Source organism: Schistocerca gregaria, chromosome 3, assembly GCF_023897955.1.
Source record: "Schistocerca gregaria isolate iqSchGreg1 chromosome 3, iqSchGreg1.2, whole genome shotgun sequence".
In the NCBI taxonomy this organism is placed as follows: domain Eukaryota; kingdom Metazoa; phylum Arthropoda; class Insecta; order Orthoptera; family Acrididae; genus Schistocerca; species Schistocerca gregaria.
This window is the reverse complement of record NC_064922.1, coordinates 754,425,276-754,452,906: the sequence shown is the minus strand read 5'-3', so window position 1 is coordinate 754,452,906 and position 27,631 is coordinate 754,425,276. Positions and strand designations below refer to the sequence as shown.

The window sequence follows — 27,631 nt, the reverse complement described above, 5'->3', positions numbered from 1 at the left end:
CTCTTGAAACAGGACACAGTAGATTTCACAACAGGTGAAGTGAGGCTCACTGACTCAATTTCATCTGTGGAAGATAGAATCTTGAAGCTGTTGGTTAGAGTTATCAATATAACTCCCTAAGCACCTCAAAGCTGCATGCTAGGGGAATGAATATAACTCACCTGTTCGGGTTATCTAGTACTGTCATTGACATGCAACTCATAGTGGAGTGGATGAATAGTGATAGAGCCCATAAATCCTGCAGACGAGACAGAACCCACACTAGAGATACCTTTGGTTTCTCTTGGGGGCTATCCCAACACACACATTTGCAGCAGTTTCCACTCATTTGACATTAGTCAGCTGCTTACGAACATCAAATAACTCATCTTGTGTTCGAGAACAGCTTTCACAGTGGGACAGTATTGTGGATGGTGCAATGTTTTACAGAACAGTAAACAAATAACTTTAAAACAAGCTTGCTGAGTCTCTAGTAATTTCTAGGCCTGTTGAGACTCTCTGCTGATGTGGCAACTATGTTTCAATTAAATGAAGAATTTTAAAAAACCATAAGTAATTACCTTAACAGTAGCACACATGCAGAGACCATAGAATATGCTGTCAATGTTCCTATTGATAGCATGCTAACTAGCTGATCCACATTGAAGATGAGTGCCATAAAAGCTGAAATAAAATGAAAACATTTTATATTTAATAGAGAAACACAGAAGGCTCAAGTGAATGACATATAACAGTACTAATCTGAGAAAAAAAACCCTTGGCACTGTGGACACTTAGGCTTCTAAAAATAATTGATCATTTTTCTTTCTTGAAGCACTTGTGTGGCCTATAATAAATGGTTTGCCTGCCTGTTATGGTCAAATAGCACCAATAAAACACCCCAGTCAATTATATTTAGCTAAGAGGGAAACAGGACAGTTTCATATTACTCATCCACTGTTGGCTCAGTACAATACTCACAAAGGGGAGATAAATTAAATTATTTTCTTAAAATATTCTTACAATAAGATAAACCCAGTTTTTCTCTATGAGCAGTCAGGGGCACTTACAGTGGATGCCAAGAACACATGTTAACATCTGGGGTTGAGCAGTTTTTGCCAGATATGTAATATATATTTAATATAGAGCAATTGCTTTAATCAAGGCAAATTTGTTGTACTACAAACAATACTGCAAAAATTTTCAGTGGCTTCTAAAAAAAGCAAAACCTGTGAACTATGCACAAAAATTCCATGATCAGATAAAAGACACTTCAGAGCCTTGTGAAATATGAAACAAAGAAACCCTATAGGGCAATGATATTCAGATTCTTGATGACAACACACTGCTGGAAAAAAATTAGTACACCTGGTAACATGATATTGATTCTGATTTGATGATGGCATATGCAACCTGGGGGATAATAGATGTACTAATAATGGTTTCAAAATCATCCACCACCAGGTAGCATAGCGGCATAATTACCAGAGCAGCATCTGTGTCCACCTTTTAATAGGGAATGCTCATAGCCAGAAGGCTCAATTTGATGTAAATGTGTGAAGCAAGCAGTCAACAATACCACAGATGCACATTCATGCTTCCCACAGTCAACTGAGTGAGGTTCAAAGGTATCAAATTGTGGACTTTTGAGTGGTGGAATGGTCCTTTTGAAGAATCGCCACACATGTTGGACATGCTGCTTCAGCCGACAATGATGCTGGTATCAGTGGATATATGAATATTCTCACACTCATAGACAAGGTTGTGCATGTTCATGCAGCCCAGATGCCTACCAGGACCATCATATTGTAAGATCAGCAGTGGCACATTTTACAGCTACCACATCATAAAGAAGAGGGCTGATGAAGCATCAGCACCAACTGTTGTGAACCAGTTATTGCCAGTGGGACTATAGGTAAGCACACCTCTAGCCCATCTTCCACTCATGCCATAGCATTCATTTGCATAGATCAAGTAGTATACTGTCAGAAGATCAGTTGGAAAATTGAATGGTGTTCTATGGTCTTCATTGATGAAAGCAGATTCTCCCTGCATGCAATGATGGTTGTTCATGTGTATAACACAGACCTGATGAACACTGTTTTGTAAAGTGCATCTGTTCAAGACACACTGGCCCCATCCTAAGTCATATGATGTAGAGTGTGGTAAGTTACACCTCTCATTCAGCTTTGGTGTTTCTGGATGGGATGCTAACCAATGCTCAGTATGTGCAGAATGTTGTTAAACCCCTTCATTTGCCATTTTCCAACAGAAAGGTGATGTGTTGTTCTAACAGGATAATTCTCAACCACACACTGTCCGTGAAACTCAACATGCTCTGGAAGATCTGCAGCAACTTCCTTGGCCAGTAAGGGCTCCAGGTTTTCCTCCAGTTGAGCATAAGTTGGGTATGATGGAATGAGAAGTGACTTATTAGACTCATCAATGAACAATTCTTATAGTACTTCATGAACTGCGCAAGCAGGCACAGCAGAACATATTCCAGGACAGTATTTGTCATCTGTACAATTGACTGTACAGGAACAGGAACAGGAGGAACAGGACTTCTGGTCAGGTGACTGCAGGGTTATAAACACAAGATCAAATAGGGGTAATGCAGGAGTAGGTTTAATAATGAATAGGAAAATAGGAATGTGGGTAAGCTACTACAAACAGCATAGTGAACGCATTGTTGTGGCCAAGATAGATATGAAGCCCACACCTACTACAGTAGTACAAGTTTATATGCCAACTAGCTCTGCAGATGATGAAGAAATTGAAGAAATGTATGATGAAATAAAAGAAATTATTCAGATAGTGAAGGGAGACGAAAATTTAATAGTAATGGGTGACTGGAATTCGAGTGTAGGAAAAGGGAGAGAAGGAAACATAGTAGGTGAGTATGGATTGGGGCTAAGAAATGAAAGAGGAAGCCGCCTAGTAGAATTTTGCACAGAGCACAACTTAATCATAGCTAACACTTGGTTTAAGAATCATGAAAGAAGGTTGTATACGTGGAAGAACCCTGGAGATACTAAAAGGTATCAGATAGATTATATAATGGTAAGACAGAGATTTAGGAACCAGGTTTTAAGTTGTAAGACATTTCCAGGGGCAGATGTGGACTCTGACCACAATCTATTGGTTATGACCTGTAGATTAAAACTGAAGAAACTGCAAAAATGTGGGAAATTAAGGAGATGGGACCTGGATAAACTGAAAGAACCAGAGGTTGTACAGAGTTTCAGGGAGAGCATAAGGGAACAATTGACAGGAATAGGGGAAAGAAATACAGTAGAAGAAGAATGGGTAGCTCTGAGGGATGAAGTAGTGAAGGCAGCAGAGGATAAAGTAGGTACAAAGATGAGGGCTGCTAGAAATCCTTGGGTAACAGAAGAAATATTGAATTTAATTGATGAAAGGAGAAAATATAAAAATGCAGTAAATGAAGCAGGCAAAAAGGAATACAAATGTCTCAAAAATGAGATCTACAGGAAGTGCAAAATGGCTAAGCAGGGATGGCTAGAGGACAAATGTAAGGATGTAGAAGCTTATCTCACTAGGGGTAAGATAGATACTGCCTACAGGAAAATTAAAGAGACCTTTGGAGAGAAGAGAACCATGTGTATGAATATCAAGAGCTCAGATGGCAGCCCAGTTCTAAGCAAAGAAGGGAAGGCAGAAAGGTGGAAGGAGTATATAGAAGGTTTATACAAGGGCGATGTACTTGAGGACAATATTATGGAAATGGAAGAAGATGTGGATGAAGACGAAATGGGAGATACGATACTGCGTGAAGAGTTTGACAGAGCACTGAAAGACCTGAGTCGAAACAAGGCCCCCGGAGTAGACAACATTCCATTAGAACTACTGACGGCCTTGGGAGAACCAGTCCTGACAAACTCTACCAGCTGGTGAGCAAGATGTATGAGACAGGCGAAATACCCTCAGACTTCAAGAAGAATGTAATAATTCCAATCCCAAAGAAAGCAGGTGTTGACAGATGTGAAAATTACCGAACTATCAGTTTAATAAGCCACAGCTGCAAAATGCTAACACAAATTGTTTGCAGACGAATGGAAAAACTGGTAGAAGCCGACCTCGGCGAAGATCAGTTTGGATTCCACAGAAATATTGGAACACGTGGGGCAATACTGATCCTACATCTTATCTTAGAAAATAGATTAAGAAAAGGAAAACCTACTTTTCTAGCATTTGTAGACTTAGAGAAAGCTTTTGACAATGTTAACTGGAATACTCTCTTTCAAATTCTAAAGGTGACAGGTGTAAAATACAGGGAGCAAAAGGCTGTTTACGATTTGTACAGAAACCAGATGGCAGTTATAAGAGTCAAGGGACATCAAAGGGAAGCAGTGGTTGGGAAGGGAGGAGACAGGATTGTAGCCTCTCCCCGATGTTATTCAATCTGTATATTGAGCAAGCAGTAAAGGAAACAAAAGAAAAGTTCAGAGTAGGTATTAAAATTCATGGAGAAGAAATAAAAACTTTGAGGTTCGCCGATGACATTGTAATTCTGTCAGAGACGGCAAAGGATTTGGAAGAGCAGTTGAACGGAATGGACAGTGTCTTGAAAAGAGGATATAAGATGAACATCAACAAAAGCAAAACTAGGATAATGGAATGTAGTCAATTTAAATCGGGTGATGCTGAGGGAATTAGATTAGGAAATGAGACACTTAAAGTAGTGAAGGAGTTTTGCTATTTAGGAAGTAAAATAACTGATGATGGTCGAAGTAGAGAGGATATAAAATGTAGACTGGCAATGGCAAGGAAAGCGTTTCTGAAGAAGAGAAATTTGTTAACATCGAATATAGATTTATGTATCAGGAAGTCGTTTCTGAAAGTATTTGTTTGGAGTGTAGCCATGTATGAAAGTGAAACATGGACAATAACTAGTTTGGACAAGAAGAGAAAAGAAGCTTTTGAAATGTGGTGCTACAGAAGAATGCTGAAGATTAGATGGGTAGATCACATAACTAATGAGGAGGTATTGAATAGGATTGGAGAGAAGAGAAGTTTGTGGCACAACTTGACTAGAAGAAGGGATCGGTTGGTAGGACATGTTTTGAGGCATCAAGGGATCACAAATTTAGCACTGGAGGGCAGCGTGGAGGGTAAAAATCGCAGAGGGAGACCGAGAGATGAGTACACTAAGCAGATTCAGAAGGATGTAGGTTGCAGTAAGTATTGGGAGATGAAGCAGCTTGCACAGGATAGAGTAGCATGGAGAGCTGCATCAAACCAGTCTCAGGACTGAAGACAACAACAACAACAACAATTGACTGGATGCCAGAGTCAATTCCTACATTGCTGCCCATAAAGGCTACACTACGTACTAATGTGGGTGTTTCAGCATTGGTCGATACCCAGTAAAAGTAAAAGTAATCATTTCATATACTCCATATGCGCTGTTTCAACAATGAATCTTGAGTAAATTGGAAGTTATTAACAAAATTAGTCACTACATTGAGAATTTCTTGGTAAAGAGCACACAATAATTAACTAATTTTTTCTGCTAGTGTATCAGCAAAACAGATATTATATTCAAATTATTAGTCATTAAGTTACATGAATTCTTCCTAACAGCAGCAGTAAAGAAATGGGCCATTGAAAGCAGATTCATTAGATTAGTCAGGTGTTAGATGCTACATAAACAGACATTACTGCTGTCAATTATGGCATGAAAGAGGTCATAAAGATCATTAGGTCACTGTAAAGCAGTAATTCTTTTTGTTATAATGGTGCTGAAATAGAATTATCGAAATCTTTTTCTGATTTGATTGAACCCAGCCTTCTTGTTGCCTTTCTCACAATCATCAGTATGGGTATAATTTGTTACCAGTACAGTTTACAGAAGTATCCACTGCTTATGCCTTTTAATGTATAATGTTTGATGTACATGAAGGCTCACCTTCATGAAGGCTGAGATTAAATCTGAACAGTTTTGTAGACAGTCTTTCTATACATTATCTCTTTCATAACAAATTTACAAGTTTTATCAAGAAAATGGAGGAGCTCATCAAATAAAGCCAAATTACTTCTTATGAAAAGGTTTCCTGCATGCTGGGTGAGCACAAAGAGTGATTTACCATCTGTATAAGGTAGTTAGCACTGATGTATAACTTCAATATGCTAGGAGGGAATGGATGGAAGTCCATACCTATAGCACTCCCATCTCATCTTCTTGCAAGAATAATGTCTGGGGCTCATCCAAGATCATCTTGTAGACAATTATTTAAAGAATTAGAGATATTGCCAGTAGCTTCACAATATATATACAGCCTAATGAAATTTGTTGTTAGTAACCCAGATCACTTCAGAATTAATAGCACAGTCCACAGCTACAATACTAGGAGACAGGGTGACCTTCACTACCGTTCATTGAATTTGACATTGGCACAAAAGGGGGTGAATTATACTGCCACAAAGATTTTTGGTCAATTGCCAAACAATATCAAAAGTCTGACAGACAACCAATCGGCATTCAAAAGTAAGTTAAGGGAATTCCTGAATGACAACTCCTTCTACTCCATAGATGAATTTTTAGACATAGGCCAAAGAAATACAGTAAGCATTAACAATTGTACTGTATATAAGACTAACAATGATTATTTTGGATAAATGAATCTTGTGTCCTTTGACACGTTCCACATCATTACGAAAGAACCGTGTTCATGATCCATGGAACAAGTAATATAACTAACTAACTAACAAGAGAAAATTTCTCTCTCTCTCTCCCTCTCTCTTTCTCTCTAATGTTCATCCCTGAGCTTGGTTAAAAGGAGTTGACCTAACCACCTTGATAACATATTCCTCACCTAACACTGGTTCTTGAAGCTCTATAACTCTCTCCCATGGGTCAAGAAAACCTGTCACCATTCATGTTGCCATCCTTTCACTATTTCAGTATCCCCTGGTAGTCCTGTTTGGAATGAATCCAGTATATTTCAGCAATATTCTATTGGTGGGTTCCTCAAGTGATTTGTAAGTAATTTGTGTTGTAAACTGATACCATTTTACCCATATCCTACCAATGAACCAAGATCTGCCATCTGCATTACCTATGACTGGGCTTAAGTGATGATCCAGTTTCATAAGCACATATATCATTACACCCAAGTACTCCATAAAATGACTGATTCTCTCATCTCATAGAATCAGGTATACTGCTGGTGGCCTGTGTCTTCCCAACAGGATATTTTGATGTCATAACTCAGCATCTTCATAAGTCGAAGATGAAGATACTAAGTTACAGCATCAAAATCTCATACGATAATGAATTCTGGGAAAGTCTAAGAAATTATTATGATCGATGCTGAGTATGACTGATTAACATTACAGGCATAGGGTACTTTGTTCTGTGAAGTGCATAATTTTACACTTGTTTGTATTTAAAGCAAGTTACCAATTTCTGCACCACTTTGAGATCTTATCAAGATTTAAGTGTTTGTGCAGTTTCTTCCTGATAGTACTTCATTATAGATAACTGCATCCTCTGCAAAAATTCTCATGTTACTATTAATATGGTGTGACAGGTCATTATTATACAAAATGAATTGCAAGAGCCCCAATGCTCTTCCCTGTGCCATATTTGAAGTATCTTCTACATAAGTTCTTTACTTCCTACCCAAGCTAACAAATTGTTTGCTCCTTACCAAGAAATTCTCAGTCTAGTGACTAATTTTGTTTAATATCCTGATTGTAGTGTCCTTTTAATTTTGGATTAAAATAGATTTATCTTCCTAGAACAACAAATTTCAATCTCAAATATTACTCATTCTTTGTCTCAGCTTCCTCATTATGACCCACTGTGAAGGAAAAATGGATTAATAATATTGTAAAAATATTTTTAGGAAAGAATTGTTTTTCTCATCATTGGTAAACTTTATTCCATTATTTGTTCTGCAGATTCTGTGTGAACTATGTTGTGGCAATGTCAATCAGGCAGTGCACCACAACACGCACAAAAGAAGAAAATTGGGGTACAAATGAATAATCTTTGCCATTGTCGGCATAATAACTAGTGTTTGCTCTCTTATGTTTGTTCTTTAAGTGTGTATTTTGGAGCTAGAAATAAGTAGTCATATGAAGTAACCCTCCACATTCTTCTGTAGCAAATACATCTATGGGAAGTTCACATAGGTGTGATCCCAAAAAGAGAGAAACAGAGAAACATGTATCATTGGAAGAAATGGATTTTCTGACCCATATATCAGCAGCAGGAGGTAAAATGGAACAAGGTTTTTCACCAGACTCAGGATCCTTGATGGCTAATTTGCCACCAACAGCAACTAGAGAATAATGTCCAAGAGGGGAATGTAAATGTATGAAGCAGTAATGTTATGCTTGCTTCCATCATTTTAGATCATGAAACTGCAGCGGGGTTTATGCAGCCTGAGTGTATTTTTCAGCAATGAAAAGTGTTGTGATAGTGCCACGACATTTAACAGTGCCGCCACGACAGTACGCACAAACGGCGATAGAGGCGCTCCGCAAATCGGATGAGCGCGGGAGCGCCACCTAGCTACGAACGGCACCGGCCGCATGTCACGGCACAGCAGTCGAATACGAGAGACTGAGTTGTAATCATGTGATCAGATATTGTTTCTAAGAGAGAGTGTGAAAATCCACGCAATTATTGTGATTAAAGGTTATAACACTTTTTGGCGACGAGGTCGGGATATTTTCACCGCGTTGTGGATTTGCGTGTTCGTGAAGGGGCAGACATGGAACAGCTTATGCAAGCGCTCATTGAACAACAAACACAGCTGACGGCAGCGATTCAGGCGTTGTCGACGTCGCTTACTCATCGTCTGTCTTCCTCTTCTCCGCCTCCATTCCCTCCTTACGACGAAGCCGCTGAAGACTGGGAGAATTATGAGAAGCGTTTGCGGCAACACTTCTTGGCTTTCGGCGTTGTCGACGCTCCTATGTGTAAGTCGTTATTTCTATCTTGGATTTCCCCTCGGGTCTATCAGCTGCTATCTCAGTTAGCCCCTCTGCGGGAACCAGCCTCCCTGTCCTTCCAAGAAATGTGTGACTTATTGTCTGCCTATTATCGAACAAACACCCACGTCGTTGCCGCCTACGTGGCGTTCTACCGGTGTCGTAAACAGCCCCATCAATCTTACCGGGCTTGGGCGGCGGAACTACACGGCCTGAGTAGGAAATGTCAGTTTGTCACGGACACTCATCACGAGTCTTATGCTGATTCAATGGTTAGGGATGCTATTCTACGGCTTGCTCCTCATAAAGAAGTTCGGCAACGTGCCCTACAACTGCCAAACCCATCGTTGTCGGAAGTTCTAAGCATCGCTCAATCCTTTGAAGTGTCTCACGCTGCTGGCGCACAAATAGACGCGTGGTGTGATGTAGGCGCTGTACAGTCAACTCTCGACAAGGACAATTTGCCTGTTGCACAGGAGAACGAAGATGTGGGGGCGGTTCACTCGCGTAAACAACGTCGCGTTGGGCCGCAACGCTCACAGCGAAACCAGCAACCACAGAAGCCGGTTCGTTCCGCGCTTCCTTCTTGCCCCCGTTGTTTCGTACAGCACGACAGGGCAGCGTGTCCAAAACGTTGGGCCACGTGTAATTCATGTAGGAAAAAAGGCCACATTGCTTCTGTGTGTCAGTCCCATAAAGTTCCTGTCGACGAGGACGAGGCGTCGGACATGGATGTTCACTGTGTGCTTTCTCAAACAAATAAGTTGTTTGTTACTGTTCGTGTTCTGAATAAAGACATCCGCATGCAAGTGGACACTGGCTCTGCAGTAACTCTCATTAATTCTCGCACGTATTTGGCGTTGGGCTCCCCTCCTTTGTCTCCAGTTACGCGCAATCTGAGGACTTATAATCAGCAGAAAATTCCTATCATGGGCCAGTTTGATGCTTCCACTGCCTACAAGTCTGTTGTTCGGTCCCTCACGTTTTATGTGGTGGATCATGCGGGCACTGAAAACCTGTTCGGTTATGATGCTTTCCAGTTGTTCGGGTTCTCCATTGATGATGATGTGCACCTCATATCTGAGGACATTCCGTATCAACAGCTGGATGGATTGTGTTGTGAATTTTCGTCCGTGTTCTCTGCTGGTCTGGGTTGTGCCAAGGATTTTGCAGCCCACATTACTCTTAAACCTACGGCTCGCCCTAAGTTTTTCCGGGCACGCCCTATTCCGGTGGCGTTGCGTGCACCTGTCAAGGCTGAGCTAGACAGGTTAACAGCTTCAGGGATTCTCCTTCCGGTTACCTCCAGCGAATGGGCATCGCCGATCGTGGTGGTTTCTAAACCAAACGGGAGTCTGCGATTGTGTGGTGACTTTAAAGCCACTGTCAACGCTCAGAGCCTCATTGACACTTATCCTCTTCCTCGTCCTGAGGAGTTGTTTACCAAGCTCGCTGGGGGCCAGTTCTTTTCCAAACTTGACTTATCGGAGGCATACCATCAGTTGCCGTTGGACGCTCCTTCCAAGGAATTTCTCGTTATCAACACTCCTTGTGGGTTGTATCAGTACCAGCGATTACCATTTGGCGTCGCTAGCGCACCGGCCATTTTTCAGCGGTTTTTGGAACAGCTCACGGCTTCTGTTCCCGTCTGCATAAACTATCTGGATGACATTGTTGTCACGGGAGCCTCCACTGCGGAGCACCTTCGTAATTTACGTTCACTGTTTCGGGTTTTGCATTTGGCTGGGTTGAGGTACAATCTGGACAAGTCACAGTTCTTCCAACCCTCCATTGAGTATCTTGGTTTCCACTTGTCCCGTGAGGGCATACGCCCTCTCCGTGAGCACGTTGCGGCCATTAACGCTCTACCCCGGCCGTCTACGGTCAAAGAACTTCAGGCGTTTCTAGGCAAGATTGCTTATTATCACAAATTCATTCCATCCGCAGCAGCGGTAGCTTATCCTCTGCATCAGCTGTTACGCAAAAACGTCCCCTTCTGTTGGTCCGACGGGTGTGAGCAGGCTTTTGTCCGCCTGAAGGCTCATTTGCAGTCGGTGCCTTGTCTTGCCACATTCCGTCCGGGTCAGCACTTGGTTCTGGCGACTGACGCGTCACAGTATGGCCTAGGGGCTGTTCTCGCCCATCGGTATGAGGATGGGTCGGAACGACCCATTGCCTATGCTTCCAAGACCCTCAACGAGGCGCAACGCCGTTACTCTCAAATCGAAAAGGAGGCGCTCGCTATCATTTATGCTCTAAAAAAGTTCAGCGTTTTTTTGTATGGTTCTAAGTTTCACCTCATCACCGACTACAAACCGCTGGTCTCTCTGTTCAGCCCCTCGGCGTCACTTCCGGATAAGACAGCTCACCGCCTGCAACGTTGGGCCTTATACTTGTCTCGTTTTCATTATGAGATTCACTATCGCCCCACGGCCCAGCACGCAAACGCTGATGCATTGTCGCGATTGCCGATGGGTCCCGACCTTGTTTTCGATCGTGATGAACTCCTCTGTTTCCACATTGATGAGGAAGAACGTCGTGCAGTCGAGGGCTTTCCACTTACAGGTTCGCAGGTCGCGTCAGCTACTGCGCGGGACCCGGTCCTGCGTCGGGTGATCGGTTTTGTTCAACGAGGTTGGCCGGACAGGACCGGGGGCCGGGCATCGGATCCCCTTCGCAACTACCATGCCTTGCGCCTTCGTCTGTCTGTTCGTGATGGTGTTGTTCTTCTGGCCATGGATGGCGCATCTCCACGGGTCGTGGTGCCAGCCTCTCTTCGCAAAGATGTTCTCAAACTGTTGCACGGAGGCCATTGGGGTATTTCTCGGACTAAGTCCCTGGCCCGCAGGCACGTTTATTGGCCCGGCATTGATTCGGACATCGCCCATATGGTTGCTGCATGTGGCCAGTGTGCTCAGCAACTGGCGGCACCTCGTACAATGCCCTCTCCGTGGCCTGATCCAGCTCAGCCATGGGAACGGGTGCACGCCGACTTTGCTGGCCCCTTCCTCGGTACTTATTGGCTACTGTTGATTGACGCCTTCTCGAAGTTTCCATTTGTTGTTAGATGTCCGTCGCCCACCACTGCGGCGACGACGCTTCCTTTGTCCAAAATCTTTGCGCTAGAAGGTCTTCCATCCACGATCGTCACGGACAATGGCCCTCAGTTCTCTTCGCAGGCCTTCCGTGATTTTTGTACTGGACAAGGGATTCATCATGTTACCGCACCTCCCTTCCATCCGCAATCGAATGGGTAGGTCGAGCGCCTTGTCCGCACTTTCAAATGCCAGATGAAAAAATTCCTTTGTGATTTTTCCACAGATGACGCCCTGCTGCAATTTCTGAGTTCTTATCGCTTCACGCCTCTGGGTGATCGCAGCCCTGCTGAACTCTTGCATGGCCGCCAACCGCGCACTCTACTGCACCTGCTTCACCCTGTCAGGCCTTGTACTGTGTCCCCTAGTGCGGGAAAATACTCGGTGGGCGCCGACGTGTGGGCACGAGGGTATGGATCTCGCCCTAAATGGATTCCAGGGGTGGTCAAGGCTCTTCGCGGCCGCCGGCTTTGTGAAATCCATACGGGCGACGGCACGGTTGTTTGCCATTACGACCAGATGCGCCCACGAGTGGTGGCCACGCCTGTGCCACCGCCCCATCCTTCGCCTCCACCAGCTCGAGACGCCAGTCCTGTCGCTGCTGCCGATCTACCGTCCGTGTTGATGAAGCCGCCGTCGCTGCCGCTTCCAAGTACTCCGGAACCGGCCCCAGTCGCGACGCCATCTTCTCCGGGACCCATCTCACTGGAGCACACTCCCAGGTCAATGACACCTATGGATGCTGCTCCGGAGTTTTCACCCATCATCTCATCCAGGAGGCACGTTCCACGCACGAGCTTCCGTCCTGGACATTTTCGACCATACTCCCGTGTCTCTGCGCGGGATCTCCTCGGGGCCTCTCAAGAGGCCATGGATGTCTCTGCGCTGTCCATGTCTCCAAGGAAGTGAGTGTTTATTTTTTTTCAAGGGGGGAAAAGTGTTGTGATAGTGCCACGACATTTAACAGTGCCGCCACGACAGTACGCACAAACGGCGATAGAGGCGCTCCGCAAATCGGATGAGCGCGGGAGCGCCACCTAGCTACGAACGGCACCGGCCGCATGTCACGGCACAGCAGTCGAATACGAGAGACTGAGTTGTAATCATGTGATCAGCTATTGTTTCTAAGAGAGAGTGTGAAAATCCACGCAATTATTGTGATTAAAGGTTATAACAAAAAGTGTTCACAAAATGTGTTAAATTCAGTATAGTCTGGAAGGTATAGAAGAGTTAGTTGATGCCTTGGGACAACAAAGCTATGGTACCACTCAAGGAGGCACTCATAGAGCCACCTGCTTTATTGCGGAAATATGTTTGTGAAAAATTTTTGCAGATGACAGTATGGGGCACAAGAGCAGATACTTGGAATACTTTGCACTTTAGTGAGACTGGATCTTCTTCCTGAACAAACCTTAAGGGTGCTGTGGTTGGGAAAAATTCTGGCCAACATCCAAACTGTTGTAGAGATGCAAGCAAATACGCCATAACAGGACAGCAGACATTGTCACAAACAATTTAGAGCAGACCTCTACATGGGGAACAGTCAGTGCTATGTGAGAGGAGGGGCCTGAGGCAGACATGGAAACAGTTAAGAATAGTATGAACCCCGTAACAGACAGGAGGAATTCACACTTACAATGCATGCCAACCGGATACACAATGGAGCAGCTAGCAGTACAAGTGGCCAATCTCAATATGCAAGCAGCAACCCATCAGCAACAGGTACATAGTTACAGCTGGAAGAAGTGCAAGGACATCAAAATGCAATCTTCAATTGGAGGCAATGGTGCTGGTATCACAAACGTTTTGGGAACCTTGTTCACCAATGCCCTCAACCCTGCAATTACCCAAACTGCAAAGACAGGTGTAAAGAGCACAAAAACTTGTGATCAACCACATAGGCACCAGGAACAGTATACAATACATGTAAGTAAAGATGTGATGCTGACATCAAACAATACTTTTCAATGATTGTTTGTGCACAAGTATGCTTTGAGTGAGAAATTTCTGGTGGACACATGGTCAGAAATCAGTGTCTACCCAAGAAAGTCTAAAGACACAATAAGAGCAACCACACAGCGTGTATTAACAGCAGCTGGCAATTCCAGAATTTTGGCATATGGTTGGAGCTGATCTGAATTACAACTGAACCAAAATTTTCACCCATCATGGACTTCTATAGTTGCAGATGTGCCTGATCCTACAATAGGTGCAGGTTTCCTGTACAATTGTCATCTCATGCCAGATTTAGTCAACTGTCAATTGGTGCCAATTCATAGAGGAGGAACATTGTTTACAACATCTTCCAAGTCGGGTTTTCACACAGCGCAAGCTGCCCATGCCTGGTACCCCTTCTGCATCATCTGAATAGGGATTCAATGCTGCATTATCTGCAGTGATGTGTGGTGCACATGGGTACACCACACAAGAAGAATGCAAGAAGGTGCTACAATTTGGTTATGGTAGGCAACCTTATAACACTACCCAAGGATGGCCATTTCACAATTTATTGCCCAACTTCCCAGCATTTACAGTGTCTCCTGTCACCTGCAGTGCCTGGCTCCAAATAAGCTGCTCGCAGTGCAGGTAGATTTTGAATGGCTGCTAAAAACAGGTATTGTAACTAGATGTAACAGCACATGCGGATTATCAACTCATATCATTCCAAAGGAAGATAAAGCCAGGAGGATATACGGTGGTTACAGAGCACTCACAGCATGCAAAATTCTGGATGAGTACCCCATTCTGACTGTCACAGACTTCAATAATACCACTAGTTGCTCGGCAGTATTTAGTGTGACAGATTGTATGAAAGCATATTCTCATACACCTATGACTTCAGCGAATCTTTAAGAAACAATAGCCACCATGTCTTCAGACTTTTCAAATACCATTTCATGCCATTTGGCCTCAGGAATGCTACACAGATTTGGTTAATGTTCATGCACAAAATGCTATTGGAGTTGCCATTTGTGTTTTGTTACATGGATGACATTTAATATTCTCTGCTTCAGTAGATCAGTACACAAACCAGCTTTTACACAAGCTGCAATATTACAGTATCATCATTAATGATGTGAAGTGTGTTGTGGGAAAGAGTGAAGCTTGTTTCCTGGAATACTTAGTTTCAGAAGCAGGGTTGGCACTATTACATGACCGGGTCAAAGCAGTGCAGTAAATACCTCTTCCCAGTAAGCACAAAGGCCTTTGGAGATCTTTCGGCATGCTATCTGCCAAGACTAGCAGTAACCCAGGAAATGCTCACAAGTTGCTCATCAATAAGGATACTACAGGCAACTGAAAGATTCCTTGGACTTCTGAGGACATCCAAAACAGGCATTCCTGTAGCTGTAATGGTAGATGCTAGCCAGATAGTGGTAGGTGCAATGTTGCAACAAAAGGTAGATGGGAAGTGGCAGCCACTTGCAGTCTCCTCTAAAAATCTGATGCAACAACAACAAAAATGGATCAGCATCAACCATCAAGCATGTACCTGGCAGGCTGACATTCTCACACAGCCACAGAGGGGAGATATTTTACAGTTTTCATGGACTACAAGCCCTTGGTTGCTATTTCCCAATGAAGCATGGAGCTTACATCACTGCATTAGTACAGGCATGTTGAATATATAACTCAATTCACAACAGACACATGGCACATAGCAGGAAAGGAGAATGTGGTAGCAGATTGTCTGTCCTGGAACTGTGCCAGTCTATGGTATATTCGTTGGGACAAGTTAGCATCAGAGCAGCATGTTGATCCTTTTTTACACAGTCTTCTCCAGGATGGAAACTTGGGATTATTAGAGATGAGTACCACTTACAGAGGTCTCAGAAGGAATTCGGCATGATGCGAGAAGTCAGCAATGGCCTTAAATCCCAGAACCATATTACTGGCAACTTTTTGAAGCATCACACAATCTAAAACACCCAGGAGTGCAATCTACAGCTAAGATGGTCACTGCCAGAGTGGTGTAGGCCAAGATGCAAAGAGATTGTCAGGTGTGGACAAGCATGTGCTTAACATGTCAGTGAAACAAGGTTGGAAAGCACTTGTCCACACCGATTGCTCAATTTCCAATACCTACAGGCAGTTTATCATATCCCCATGTGGACATTGTTGGCCCATTGTAGAGCTCTATGGGATAATAATATCTGTTAATGATCATCAATCATTTTAAAAGGTGGCCAGAAGTCGCAATGTCTACTGACATATTGGCAGAGTCAGTGGCAGAAGAACTGGTGCAAACATGGATCTCCATGTTCGGCCAAGCACATGATATTAGTATAATACATATTGTGAACGGCAATTTGAGAGCCAGCTGTCAACAAGCTCCTGTTATTATTTGGCTGGAACTATCTGTGTTGACAAGCTATCATCCCACCAGTAACAACATGGTGGAGTGCTTCCAAAACACACTCAAGATGTTGCTAATGCATAGTCCATCAGAGTGGGCAGAAGCACTATCCCTAGTCTTATTGGGATTACATGAGGCAATAGAGGAGGATATTCAATGCTCTCCAGCACAATTAGTTTGCAGTGAACAATTGTGGGTTCCAAGGGAATTAATCTCGCCTGACTCCACACAGAAAACTGAACCACAGTTTCTTACACATTTTGTACAATGACTCAATAATCAAATGAGGAACATGCAATCAACCAGCCTCACCAGATATGGCAAATGTTAGTATTAGTGCTCAAGGACTTAGAAAACATGTCCCATGTGTGACTTTCCCTGACTAATTTCACCCTTACAAAGTGATAGAAGGAGCCCACCACATCTTCAAAATTGATAGAGGTGGGAGACAAAAAACAGTTTCTATCAAGAGGCTCAAATTAACATGCATGGAAGGAGGTACCTTCTTACGCACATTGAGACTTTGTTATCTGATGAGGAAACTGACAAGCTGACAGGCAGTTCCAAGGAACAGGGGAAAAAAAGGAAGAACGAGAAGAAATCTTTGCCTATTTTGGCACAGTATCTTATACTAAAAGGTATGAGATAGATTATATAATGGTAAGACAGAGATTTAGGAACCAGGTTTTAAGTTGTAAGACATTTCCAGGGGCAGATGTGGACTCTGACCACAATCTATTGGTTATGACCTGTAGATTAAAACTGAAGAAACTGCAAAAATGTGGGAAATTAAGGAGATGGGACCTGGATAAACTGAAAGAACCAGAGGTTGTACAGAGTTTCAGGGAGAGCATAAGGGAACAATTGACAGGAATAGGGGAAAGAAATACAGTAGAAGAAGAATGGGTAGCTCTGAGGGATGTAGTAGTGAAGGCAGCAGAGGATAAAGTAGGTACAAAGACGAGGGCTGCTAGAAATCCTTGGGTAACAGAAGAAATATTGAATTTAATTGATGAAAGGAGAAAATATAAAAATGCAGTAAATGAAGCAGGCGAAAAGGAATACAAATGTCTCAAAAATGAGATCGACAGGAAGTGCAAAATGGCTAAACAGGGATGGCTAGAGGACAAATGTAAGGATGTAGAAGCTTATCTCACTAGTGGTAAGATAGATACTGCCTACAGGAAAATTAAAGAGACCTTTGGAGAGAAGAGAACCACTTGTATGAACATCAAGAGCTCAGATGGAAACCCAGTTCTAAGCAAAGAAGGGAAAGCAGAAAGGTGGAAGGAGTATATAGAGGGTCTATACAAGGGTGATGTACTTGAGATCAGTATTATGGAAATGGAGGAGGATGTAGATGAAGATGAAATGGGAGATACGATACTGCGTGAAGAGTTTGACAGAGCACTGAAAGACCTGAGTCGAAACAAGGCCCCCGGAGTAGACAACATTCCATTAGAACTACTGACGGCCTTGGGACAACCAGTCCTGACAAAACTCTACCAGCTGGTGAGCAAGATGTATGAGACAGGCAAAATACCCTCAGACTTCAAGAAGAATATAATAATTCCAATCCCAAAGAAAGCAGGTGTTGACAGATGTGAAAATTACCGAACTATCAGTTTAATAAGCCACGGCTGCAAAATACTAACGCGAATTCTTTACAGACGAATGGAAAAACTGGTAGATGCAGACCTCGGGGAGGATCAGTTTGGATTCCGTCGAAATGTTGGAACACGTGAGGCAATACTGACCTTACGACTTATCTTAGAAGAAAGATTAAGAAAAGGCAAACCTACGTTTCTAGCATTTGTAGACTTAGAGAAAGCTTTTGACAATGTTGACTGGAATACTCTTTTTCAAATTCTAAAGGTGGCAAGGGTAAAATACAGGGAGCGAAACGCTATTTATAATTTGTACAGAAACCAGATGGCAGTCATAAGAGTCGAGGGGCATGAAAGGGAAGCAGTGGTTGGGAAAGGAGTGAGACAGGGTTGTAGGCTATCCCCGATGTTATTCAATCTGTATATTGAGCAAGCAGTAAAGGAAACAAAAGAAAAATTTGGAGTAGGTATTAAAATTCATGGAGACAAAGTAAAAACTTTGAGGTTCGCCGATGACATTGTAATTCTGTCAGAGACGGCAAAGGACTTGGAAGAGCAGTTGAACGGAATGAACAGTGTCTTGAAAGGAGGATATAAGATGAACATTAACAAAAGCAAAATGAGGATAATGGAATGTAGTCAAATTAAATCGGGTGATGCTGAGGGAATTAGATTAGGAAATGAGACACTTAAAGTAGTAAAAGAGTTTTGCTATTTAGGAAGTAAAATAACTGATGATGGTCGAAGTAGAGAGGATATAAAATGTAAACTGGCAATGGCAAGGAAAGCGTTTCTGAAGAAGAGAAATTTGTTAACATCGAATATAGATTTATGTATCAGGAAGTCGTTTCTGAAAGTATTTGTTTGGAGTGTAGCCATGTATGGAAGTGAAACATGGACGATAACTAGTTTGGACAAGAAGAGAATAGAAGCCTTCGAAATGTGGTGCTACAGAAGAATACTGAAGATAAGGTGGATAGATCACGTAACTAATGAGGAGGTATTGAATAGGATTGGGGAGAAGAGAAGTTTGTGGCACAACTTGACTAGAAGAAGGAATCGGTTGGTAGGACATGTTTTGAGGCATCAAGGGATCACAAATTTAGCATTGGAGGGCAGCGTGGAGGGTAAAAATCGTAGAGGGAGACCGAGAGATGAGTACACTAAGCAGATTCAGAAGGATGTAGGTTGCAGTAGGTACTGGGAGATGAAGCAGCTTGCACAGGATAGAGTAGCATGGAGAGCTGCATCAAACCAGTCTCAGGACTGAAGACAACAACAACAACAACATCTTATGTTTGCTCTTTGTAGCATGAATGCATTTGTGAGATAGAAGTAAATAGTTATTTGAAGCAACCCTTTACATTCTTCTGCAACAAATACATAAATGGCAAATTCTCAAAGTGTAAATGAATCAGCATTTACAATTCTGTGAAACTGAGTGTTTCCTTTCTTGGTTTAACCTTGTTGATGGATTATTGCTGTTGTTTGACCAATAAGGACAGCTAAACCATTTATTTTTAGGCTCACATCTATTTCATGCAAAACAGTTGGATTTACAAATAAATTATCAGTTGTTGTTGCACTATGTCCTTCCATCATTGTTGAAAATGTAATTGTGCAGATCAGACCAAAGCTAGACATCAGCAACTCTACCTGCCCTTGATCAGCACTATCCAAGATGAAATCAATACTGGAATTTCCACATGCAATACTTCCTTCCCAGTTACACCAAGTAAGTCTTATTTAACAAAAAGCAATCTAAATGGCAATAATTTATTTATTTTTGATTCTGGTAACCAGTTCCCATACACAAGACCACCTTCATCTTGTAGACAAAAACTAGTTACTGGAATCAAAAATAAATAAGTTATTGCAATTTTGACTATTTTTTACAAAAATTGTATGTATGATACAGTGGATCCAAACTGATATAAAGAATAATGTCTTATTTGACCTCCCTATTTCGTTTCTTTATTATCAATCTTCTGACTGGTGTGTAGTGGCCCACCATGAATAAATTAGAGGCCACATGTTTTGTGATTACACATTAGGCCTCTTTAACACAGTGTTTTCCACTGCATTCTGCATCCTCATGCTGTTGATCATTGGTGATTCTTCCTTCTTTTAGAGGTATGCCAAAGGCAAGAGGTTGTCCACACCTCCACCCTCTTTGACAATGCCATTGGCAAAAGCAGTGTGAATCTTCATGCTGGAAGCCTTCAGCCACCACTGCTGATAATTCTAATTCAAAATTTAAGGAGTGGCTTGATTTGGATCTGAGACCTAGAACATTTTTATTATCAGTCAAAGATGCTACCCCTGAACACAGGGCAAAGTTTAAAACACTTCCTGTTTATGGCTTGCAGGTAGACAGAAGTGTTCTCTAGCATGCTTCAAAATCTATTAATGAAGTACTGCACTTGAAGAACTGTTCAATGCAGCTTAATTTAGGTGTATTGATAATGACTTTATTTGCCTTTTTTGTGTATATAGTCACTCCCTGTTCCCTTACATTAGGCCTAACTTGTATTGTAAAATGGAATATTAACTTTTACCCATCAAGGGATATTTGTTCAATTTTTATGGCCTCCAGACGATATTCTGTTATGAACAGTCCATCTGTAAAAGTACCTTTAGATTTTTAATTACCTGCATTGATATATGATGATCCACTTTCTTATTTAATAAGCTTGCTATGTTCTGAAGAAAAAATCTAAATGCATCACAGTTGTCACCTTTTGTGCTACCTGAGCTGCCGTTTTTCTGCTGGTTGTTGCAACTGTGACTATAGTGCTGTTGCTACAATTGGTAGGTAGGGTATACTAGACATGGTCTTCATGAGAGGAAGAGAGGGAAAGATAGGTTGACTGACATTACAGAAAATGTATGAATGGGCCACCATCACACAGCACCAGCATTCAAGCACTTTGTTAAGAAATAAGTTAAAATAACAGAAGAGTTGCAAAAATACTTAAGAATACATGGAAACGTAAGGTTAGCTTATTTCATCAGAATATTAGAGGAATGATACCTTTTTTATGTTAGAGTCAGCCTTTAGGCACCCCATTATGAAAGAATTTAAAACAACAAAAGAGTTATTCAAAATGCTTAAGAATGTACAGAAAAGTAAGGTTAGTTTATTTCACCAGAAAATTAGAGGACTGATAATCAGGTAGAAGAACTTCTTGGCTATTTAGAATATTTAGAGAGCACTAGAAAGACTGACATCCTGTGTCTATCTGAGCGCCATGTAACTACAAGACTAAAGAAGTTAAATATAAAAGATTACACTCGATCAGATTTTTTTTGTAGAACTAATATGGACACAGGAGGAGTTGTTACACTTATTAAGACAGTAAACAAGTTCAGAAACATTGAGATTTTGTAGTGATCAACACACAGAACTGTGTGCTTGTGAATTAATATTGAACAATAGTTCACTCTTAATAGTAACTGTATACAGATACCCATTGAGATAAGTATACAGGGTGATTCAAAAAGAATACCACAACTTTAAAAATGTGTATTTAATGAAAGACACATAATACAACCTTCTGTTATACATCATTACAAAGAGTATTTAAAAAGGTTTTTTTTCACTCAAAAACAAGTTCAGAGATGTTCAATATGGCCCCCTCTAGACGCTCGAGCAATATCAACCCGATACTCCAACTCGTTCCACACTCTCTGTAGCATATCAGGCGTAACAGTTTAGATAGCTGCTGTTATCTCTCGTTTCAAATCATCAATGGTGGCTGGGAGAGTTGGCCAAAACACCATATCCTTAACGTACCCCCATAAGAAAAAATCGCAGGGGGTAAGATCAGGGCTTCTTGGAGGCCAGTGATGAAGTGCTCTGTCACGGGCTGCCTGGCGGCCCATCCATCGCCTCGGGTAGTTGACGTTCAGGTAGTTACGGACAGATAAGTGCCAATGTGGTGGCGCTCCATCCTGCTGAAATGTGAATTGTTGTGCTTCTTGTTCGAGCTGAGGGAACAGCCAATTCTCTAACATCTCCAGATACTGTAGTCCAGTTACAGTAGCACCTTCGAAGAAAAAGGGACCAAAAACTTGATTGGCTGAAATGGCACAGAAAACGTTCACCTTAGGTGAGTCACGTTCATACTGAGTTGTTTCCTGCGGGTTCTCAGTGCCCCATATACAGACATTGTGATGGTTGACTTTCCTGTTAGTGTGGAAAGTTGCTTCATCACTAAACACAATCTCTGAAACGAAAGATTCATCTGTTTCCATTTGAGCAAGGATAAAATCACAGAAATCGATTCTTTTAATGTTATCAGCTGCAGACAGTGCTTGAACCAATTTCAGACGATAAGGTTTCATAACTAACCTTTTTCGTAGGACTCTCCATACAGTTGATTGCTTAATTTGCAGCTCTCTGCTAGCTCTGTGAGTCGATTTTCCTGGGCTGCGAACAAATGCTTGCTGGATGTGTGCTACATTTTCATCACTCGTTCTTGGCCGTCCAGAACGTTTCCCTTTGCACAAACACCCATTCTCTGTAAACTGTTTATACCAATGTTTAATACACCACCTATCAGGAGGTTTAACACCATACTTCGTTCGAAATTCACGCTGAACAACTGTCGTCGATTCACTTCTGCCGTACTCAATAACACAAAAAGCTTTCTGTTGAGCGGTCGCCATCTTAGCATCAACTGACGCTGACGCCTAGTCAACAGCGCCTCAAGCAAACAAATGTACAACTAAATGAAACTTTATAGCTCCCTTAATTCGCTGACAGATAGTGCTTAGCTCTGCCTTTTGTCGTTGCAGAGTTTTAAATTGCTAAAGTTGTGGTATTCTTTTTGAATCACCCTGTATTTTGTAGTGATCAACACACAGAATTGTGTGCTCGTGAATTAAAATTGAACAATAGTTCACTTTTAATTGTAGCTGTATATAGATACCCAGTGGGAAATTTTGAACTGCTTGTCAGAAGTTTGGATTCCTTAGTAAGCCTCTGTCAGGTAGCAGCCAGTAGTTAATAGTCTGTAATGATATAGATACTCCTCAGTGGAAATCAGTTATAATAATTAATGGGCCCAGAACAAATGTTCTTAAGAATGATTTATATAAGATATGACCTCAGATCAAATTTATAATGAACCAAATGCTGACACAAAATTTGATCTATTCCATGATAAATTCATATCATTATTTGAACATCGCTTTCCACATAAGCTGACATTTAAATGGCTGTGTCAAAATCCTTGGAGAACAAGAGGAATGAAAGTATCTTGTGAAAGAAAAAGAGAATTGTGTCTGTTTGCAGGAACAAGTACAAATCCTGCACTAGTTGCACACTACAAAATTACTAAGAAAAGCTATTAAAAATCAAGGAACATGCACATTATGTCAGAAATCAATAATTTTGACAACAGTCTTAGAGTATATGAAATGTAGTGTAACTAGAGACAGGATAACAGGCCAAATAACAGGATAACATAAGTATTGACTGAAATGGAAAGGCTATAAATAATGATCCACAGGTAGCAAATTAATTTAATAATCATTCCTTTGATATAGTGGAAAATATAGGGACACACAGATCAAGAGAAAAGCACACCAGCATACTGAAAATGCAATGCTGATGAAATTCAACCGTATGAATGTATCACCAACTTCTAACCCCCCCCACCACACACACACACCCCTCCCCCCCCCCCCCCCCCCCCCACACACACACACACAAAAAGGAAACTATATATATTCCTTCAAAAATAAAAGTTCATGTGAATGTGATGGTGTTTCCCACAGAGTACTAAAGATCTGTTTCCATGTAATATAAGCTCTGTCTTTTCTGAAACACATAATGCATCATTTACTCATGGCATTTTCCCAGAGAGACTGAAATGTGTCATTCTTAAACCCCTCCATATTAAAGCTGATAGGACGGACATTAATAACTACCAGCCTGTTTCGCTACTGACATCATTTCCATAGGTTTTGAGTAGGTGATGTAGTCTAGAATAGTGTCCCATCTGAACTACAATGATATCCTCAGTGAATCACCGTTTTCATGTCAGAAGAGTTGCTCTACTGAGAATGCCATTTACACATTCACTCAATAAATTTTACAAGCATTAAACAACAAAATAACACCAGTTTCTATCTTCTCTGACCTATGTAAGGCATCTGACTGTGTAAACCACAATACCCTCCTAGATAAACTGTGGTTTTATAGAGTAATGGTACAGCCAAGTGATGGATTCATATCTAACCAAAAGAACACAGAAGTTTGCACTTAGTAATGCTACTGATGTAATCAGGAGAGATTTCTTTGACTGGAGAGACACCATGACTGGAGCTCCCCAAGGCTCAGTCTTAGCTCCACCATTGTTCCTTGTATATGTAAATGATCTTCCAGCTAACATACAACAAGCAAAATTACTTCTTTTTGCAGATGACAGTAGTATTGTACTCAATCAAAGCATATGTACAGCAGCAGAAGAAACGGTAAACAAAACCAGTTAATGTGCTATTAACTGGTTTTCTGCAAATGGTCTCCCTCTCCATTTTAAGAACACAGCAGTATTATGGAAAAAATAGACCACTACTCACAGTAAAAATGACATAATGATTTACAGACTGGTACAATGGACAGACTGTTACACATGAGCTTTCCGCCAAAGATTTTTTTCAGAAAGAAAAATGCACACACATTCATAAAAGTAATACACCTCACCCACACATGACTGCTGTCTCCAGTTGCTCCAGTCTAACTACAACTGTGTCAAGTTGAAGCAGCAATCCATACTGGAGTGGGGAAAGGGGAGGGATAGCAGGGCACTGGTGGGTAGAGAGAAGTCAGTACTGCCTGGTAGAGAGCTGGACACGATGAGGGTCAGAGGATGTGAACTGGGGGGAGATGATAGGACAGTGGAGTTGAAAATTGTGGAGGGTATGGAGACAATAGTTTACCATAGGTTGAGGCTGGGATAATTCTAGGAGCAGAGAATGTGCTGTAAGATAGCTCCCATCTGCATAGTTCAGAAAATCTGGTGGTGGAGGGATGGTCCAAATGGGCTATTGCCCATAGTTTGGAGGTTGCCACTCACTCTGGTGGACAGCTAGTTAGTAGTCATACCAATATAAAAAGATGTGCAATGACTGCAGCAGAGCTGGTATACAGCATAGCTGCTTTTGCAGGTGGCCTGAAATCTGATGAAGTAGTACAAGCCTGTGACAGGACTAAATAATCTATATGATGTCCTGAAACTGTATTATTTCTAGGGATTGTATTTGATTATTCGATGTTGAATAAATATTATTATTAAATAGCAAATGCTGTGTGGGTGGATTGGGCAGGTCTTGAACCTGGGTCCTCCACAGGGATATGACCCCTATGGCAAGGAATTGGGATTGAAAGTGGCACAGTGATGGACTAAGATGTTATGGAGGTTATGTGGGTGACAGAACACCACTTTAGGAGGGGTGGGAAAGTATTTGGGTAGGATGCCCTTCATTTTAGGGTTTGATGATATAAATAATCAAAGCCCTGATGAAGGATGTGGTTCAGCTGTTCCAGTCTGGGGCAGTATTGGATGATGAAGAGGTGTGCTCCTTTGTAGCTGGTTCTTAGGGGTGGAGGGGACCAGTAATGCCATATGGAGTAATGTTATGGAGTAATACATCTTTAAGGGAAAAGCCTTCATTATTTGAAAAAGTGTTGTGTGAATAATATGGGGAGCTCACCCACAATCATCTTGTAACCATCTGTTCTTCAAATGTTGCTTCTCTATATTTTCTCAATAGCATTTCAAAAAAAAAAAAAAAAAAAAAATTGCCTTCCCTCCAGGGATTCCCATTTGAGTTCCCAAAGCATCTGTGTAACATTTACGTCTTGCTCAAACCTACCGGTACCAAATCGAGCAAACCGCCTCTGAATTGCTTCGATGTCTTCATTCAGTCCAACCTGGTACAGATCCAAAACACTTAAGCAGTACTCAAGAATATATCGCACCAGCATCCTATATGCAGTCTCCTTTACAGGTAAACCACTCTTTCCTAAAATTGACAATTTGCCTTCCCTACCACAGTTCTCAAATGCTCGTTCCATTTCATATCGCTTTGTGACATTATGCCAAGATATTTAAATGACTTGACTGTGTCAAGCAGGACACTAGTATACTGTATCCAAATGTTACAAGTTTGATCTTCCTACTCATCCACATTAACTGACATTTTTCCACATTTAGAGATAGCCACCATTCCTCACACAAACTGGTAATTTTGTTGAAGTCACCTTGTATCTTCCTATAGTCATTCAACTTTGACACCTTACAGTACACCACAGCATTATCAGCAAACAACTGCAGATTGCTGCCCACCCTGTCTGCCAAACCATGTATGTATATAGAGAACAACAGTGGTTCTATCACACTTCCCTGGACAACTCCTGACGACACCCTTGTCTCTGACGAACATTCACCGTTGAGGGCAACATACTGGGTTCTATTACACTGGTGTCCAAAATTAAAGCAACAAAGTACTATTTCCCCATCCTATGTCTAATTCATGATATAGTCATACAAACTGCCAACAGATATCCAAATGATCGTGTTCTGCACAGAAGATGGCAATCCAGTCAACAGACAACCACGTCAACAATGATGCCAGAGCATCTATCAAACAGGGTAGTGTTTGCTGGGTAGTACCATAACCACAATTACTGTGTGCACAGTCACAGATGGTGCAGTACAGCACAGAGAAGAAACCTATTGGACACTCTGCTATGGAGGGCCTCAGAAAGAATGGAAGCACAACAGCTGCAAACTGATGTTGCCCCGTAGCTTACTGTGGATTGTTCTGTTGTTTCTTGGATGTTGTGACAGTTTATAGAGAACAGAACTGTATCCCAAAGACTATTGCAGGGCTGACCACATGTGATATCAGAAAGAGAGGACTATTATTTGGCTGTAAGGGCACAATGGTAATGCCTTGGTACTGCATGGCGACTCGCACCTGACATCACAGCACCCACTGGACGTGTTGTATTGAGGCAAACGGTGTACAGAAGTCTTAAGTAGGATGGCCTTTATAGTTGCAAACCCGCTGTATGTTTACCTCTGACGTGTCTTCACAGAAGGGAATGTCTAGAGTAGAGTCATCAACATGCCACCTGGACGATTGAACAGAGCTGGCCTGTTCTTTTTACCATGAGTCATGATTTGGTCTGGAGAGTGACTCTCAGCGGATTAGCGTCTGGAGGGCACATGGAAAATGATTTTTGGACCCAAACAGTGTGGAAAGAGACCAATATCAGGGTGGATCCTTAATGCTGTGGGCAGGGATTATGTTAACCACTCTATCACCTCTCTGTGAAATTGTATAGGTGAATCGGTAAGGTTTAACTGCTGTCAGGTATCATGATGAGATCTTGGGACCTCATGTACAGTTGTTGCAAGGTCCTGTGGGCTTGGACTTTGTATTCAAGGATGATAATGCTCAACCTAATAGACCACAGGTGATTGATCTTTTCTTAGAAATGGAAGATATTGCATGTCTGGCATAGCCTGCTCGCTCTCCCAATTTAAATCCCATAGAACATGTCTGGGATGTAGTAAGGAGTTGGTTACACCCATCAGCTTCCATAAACC

General features: G+C 41.9%; 1 protein-coding gene across 1 annotated transcript in view; it reads right to left on the bottom strand.

The window, feature by feature from the left end:
* The window catches only part of LOC126353930 (cationic amino acid transporter 3-like), a 122,105-nt gene that overhangs the window by 33,217 nt on the left and 61,257 nt on the right, over positions 1-27,631 (bottom strand). The window contains exon 10 of the mRNA XM_050003191.1: positions 561-663. Coding sequence (XP_049859148.1) covers positions 561-663 — 103 coding nt within the window. The remainder of the gene's footprint in view (positions 1-560; positions 664-27,631) is intronic.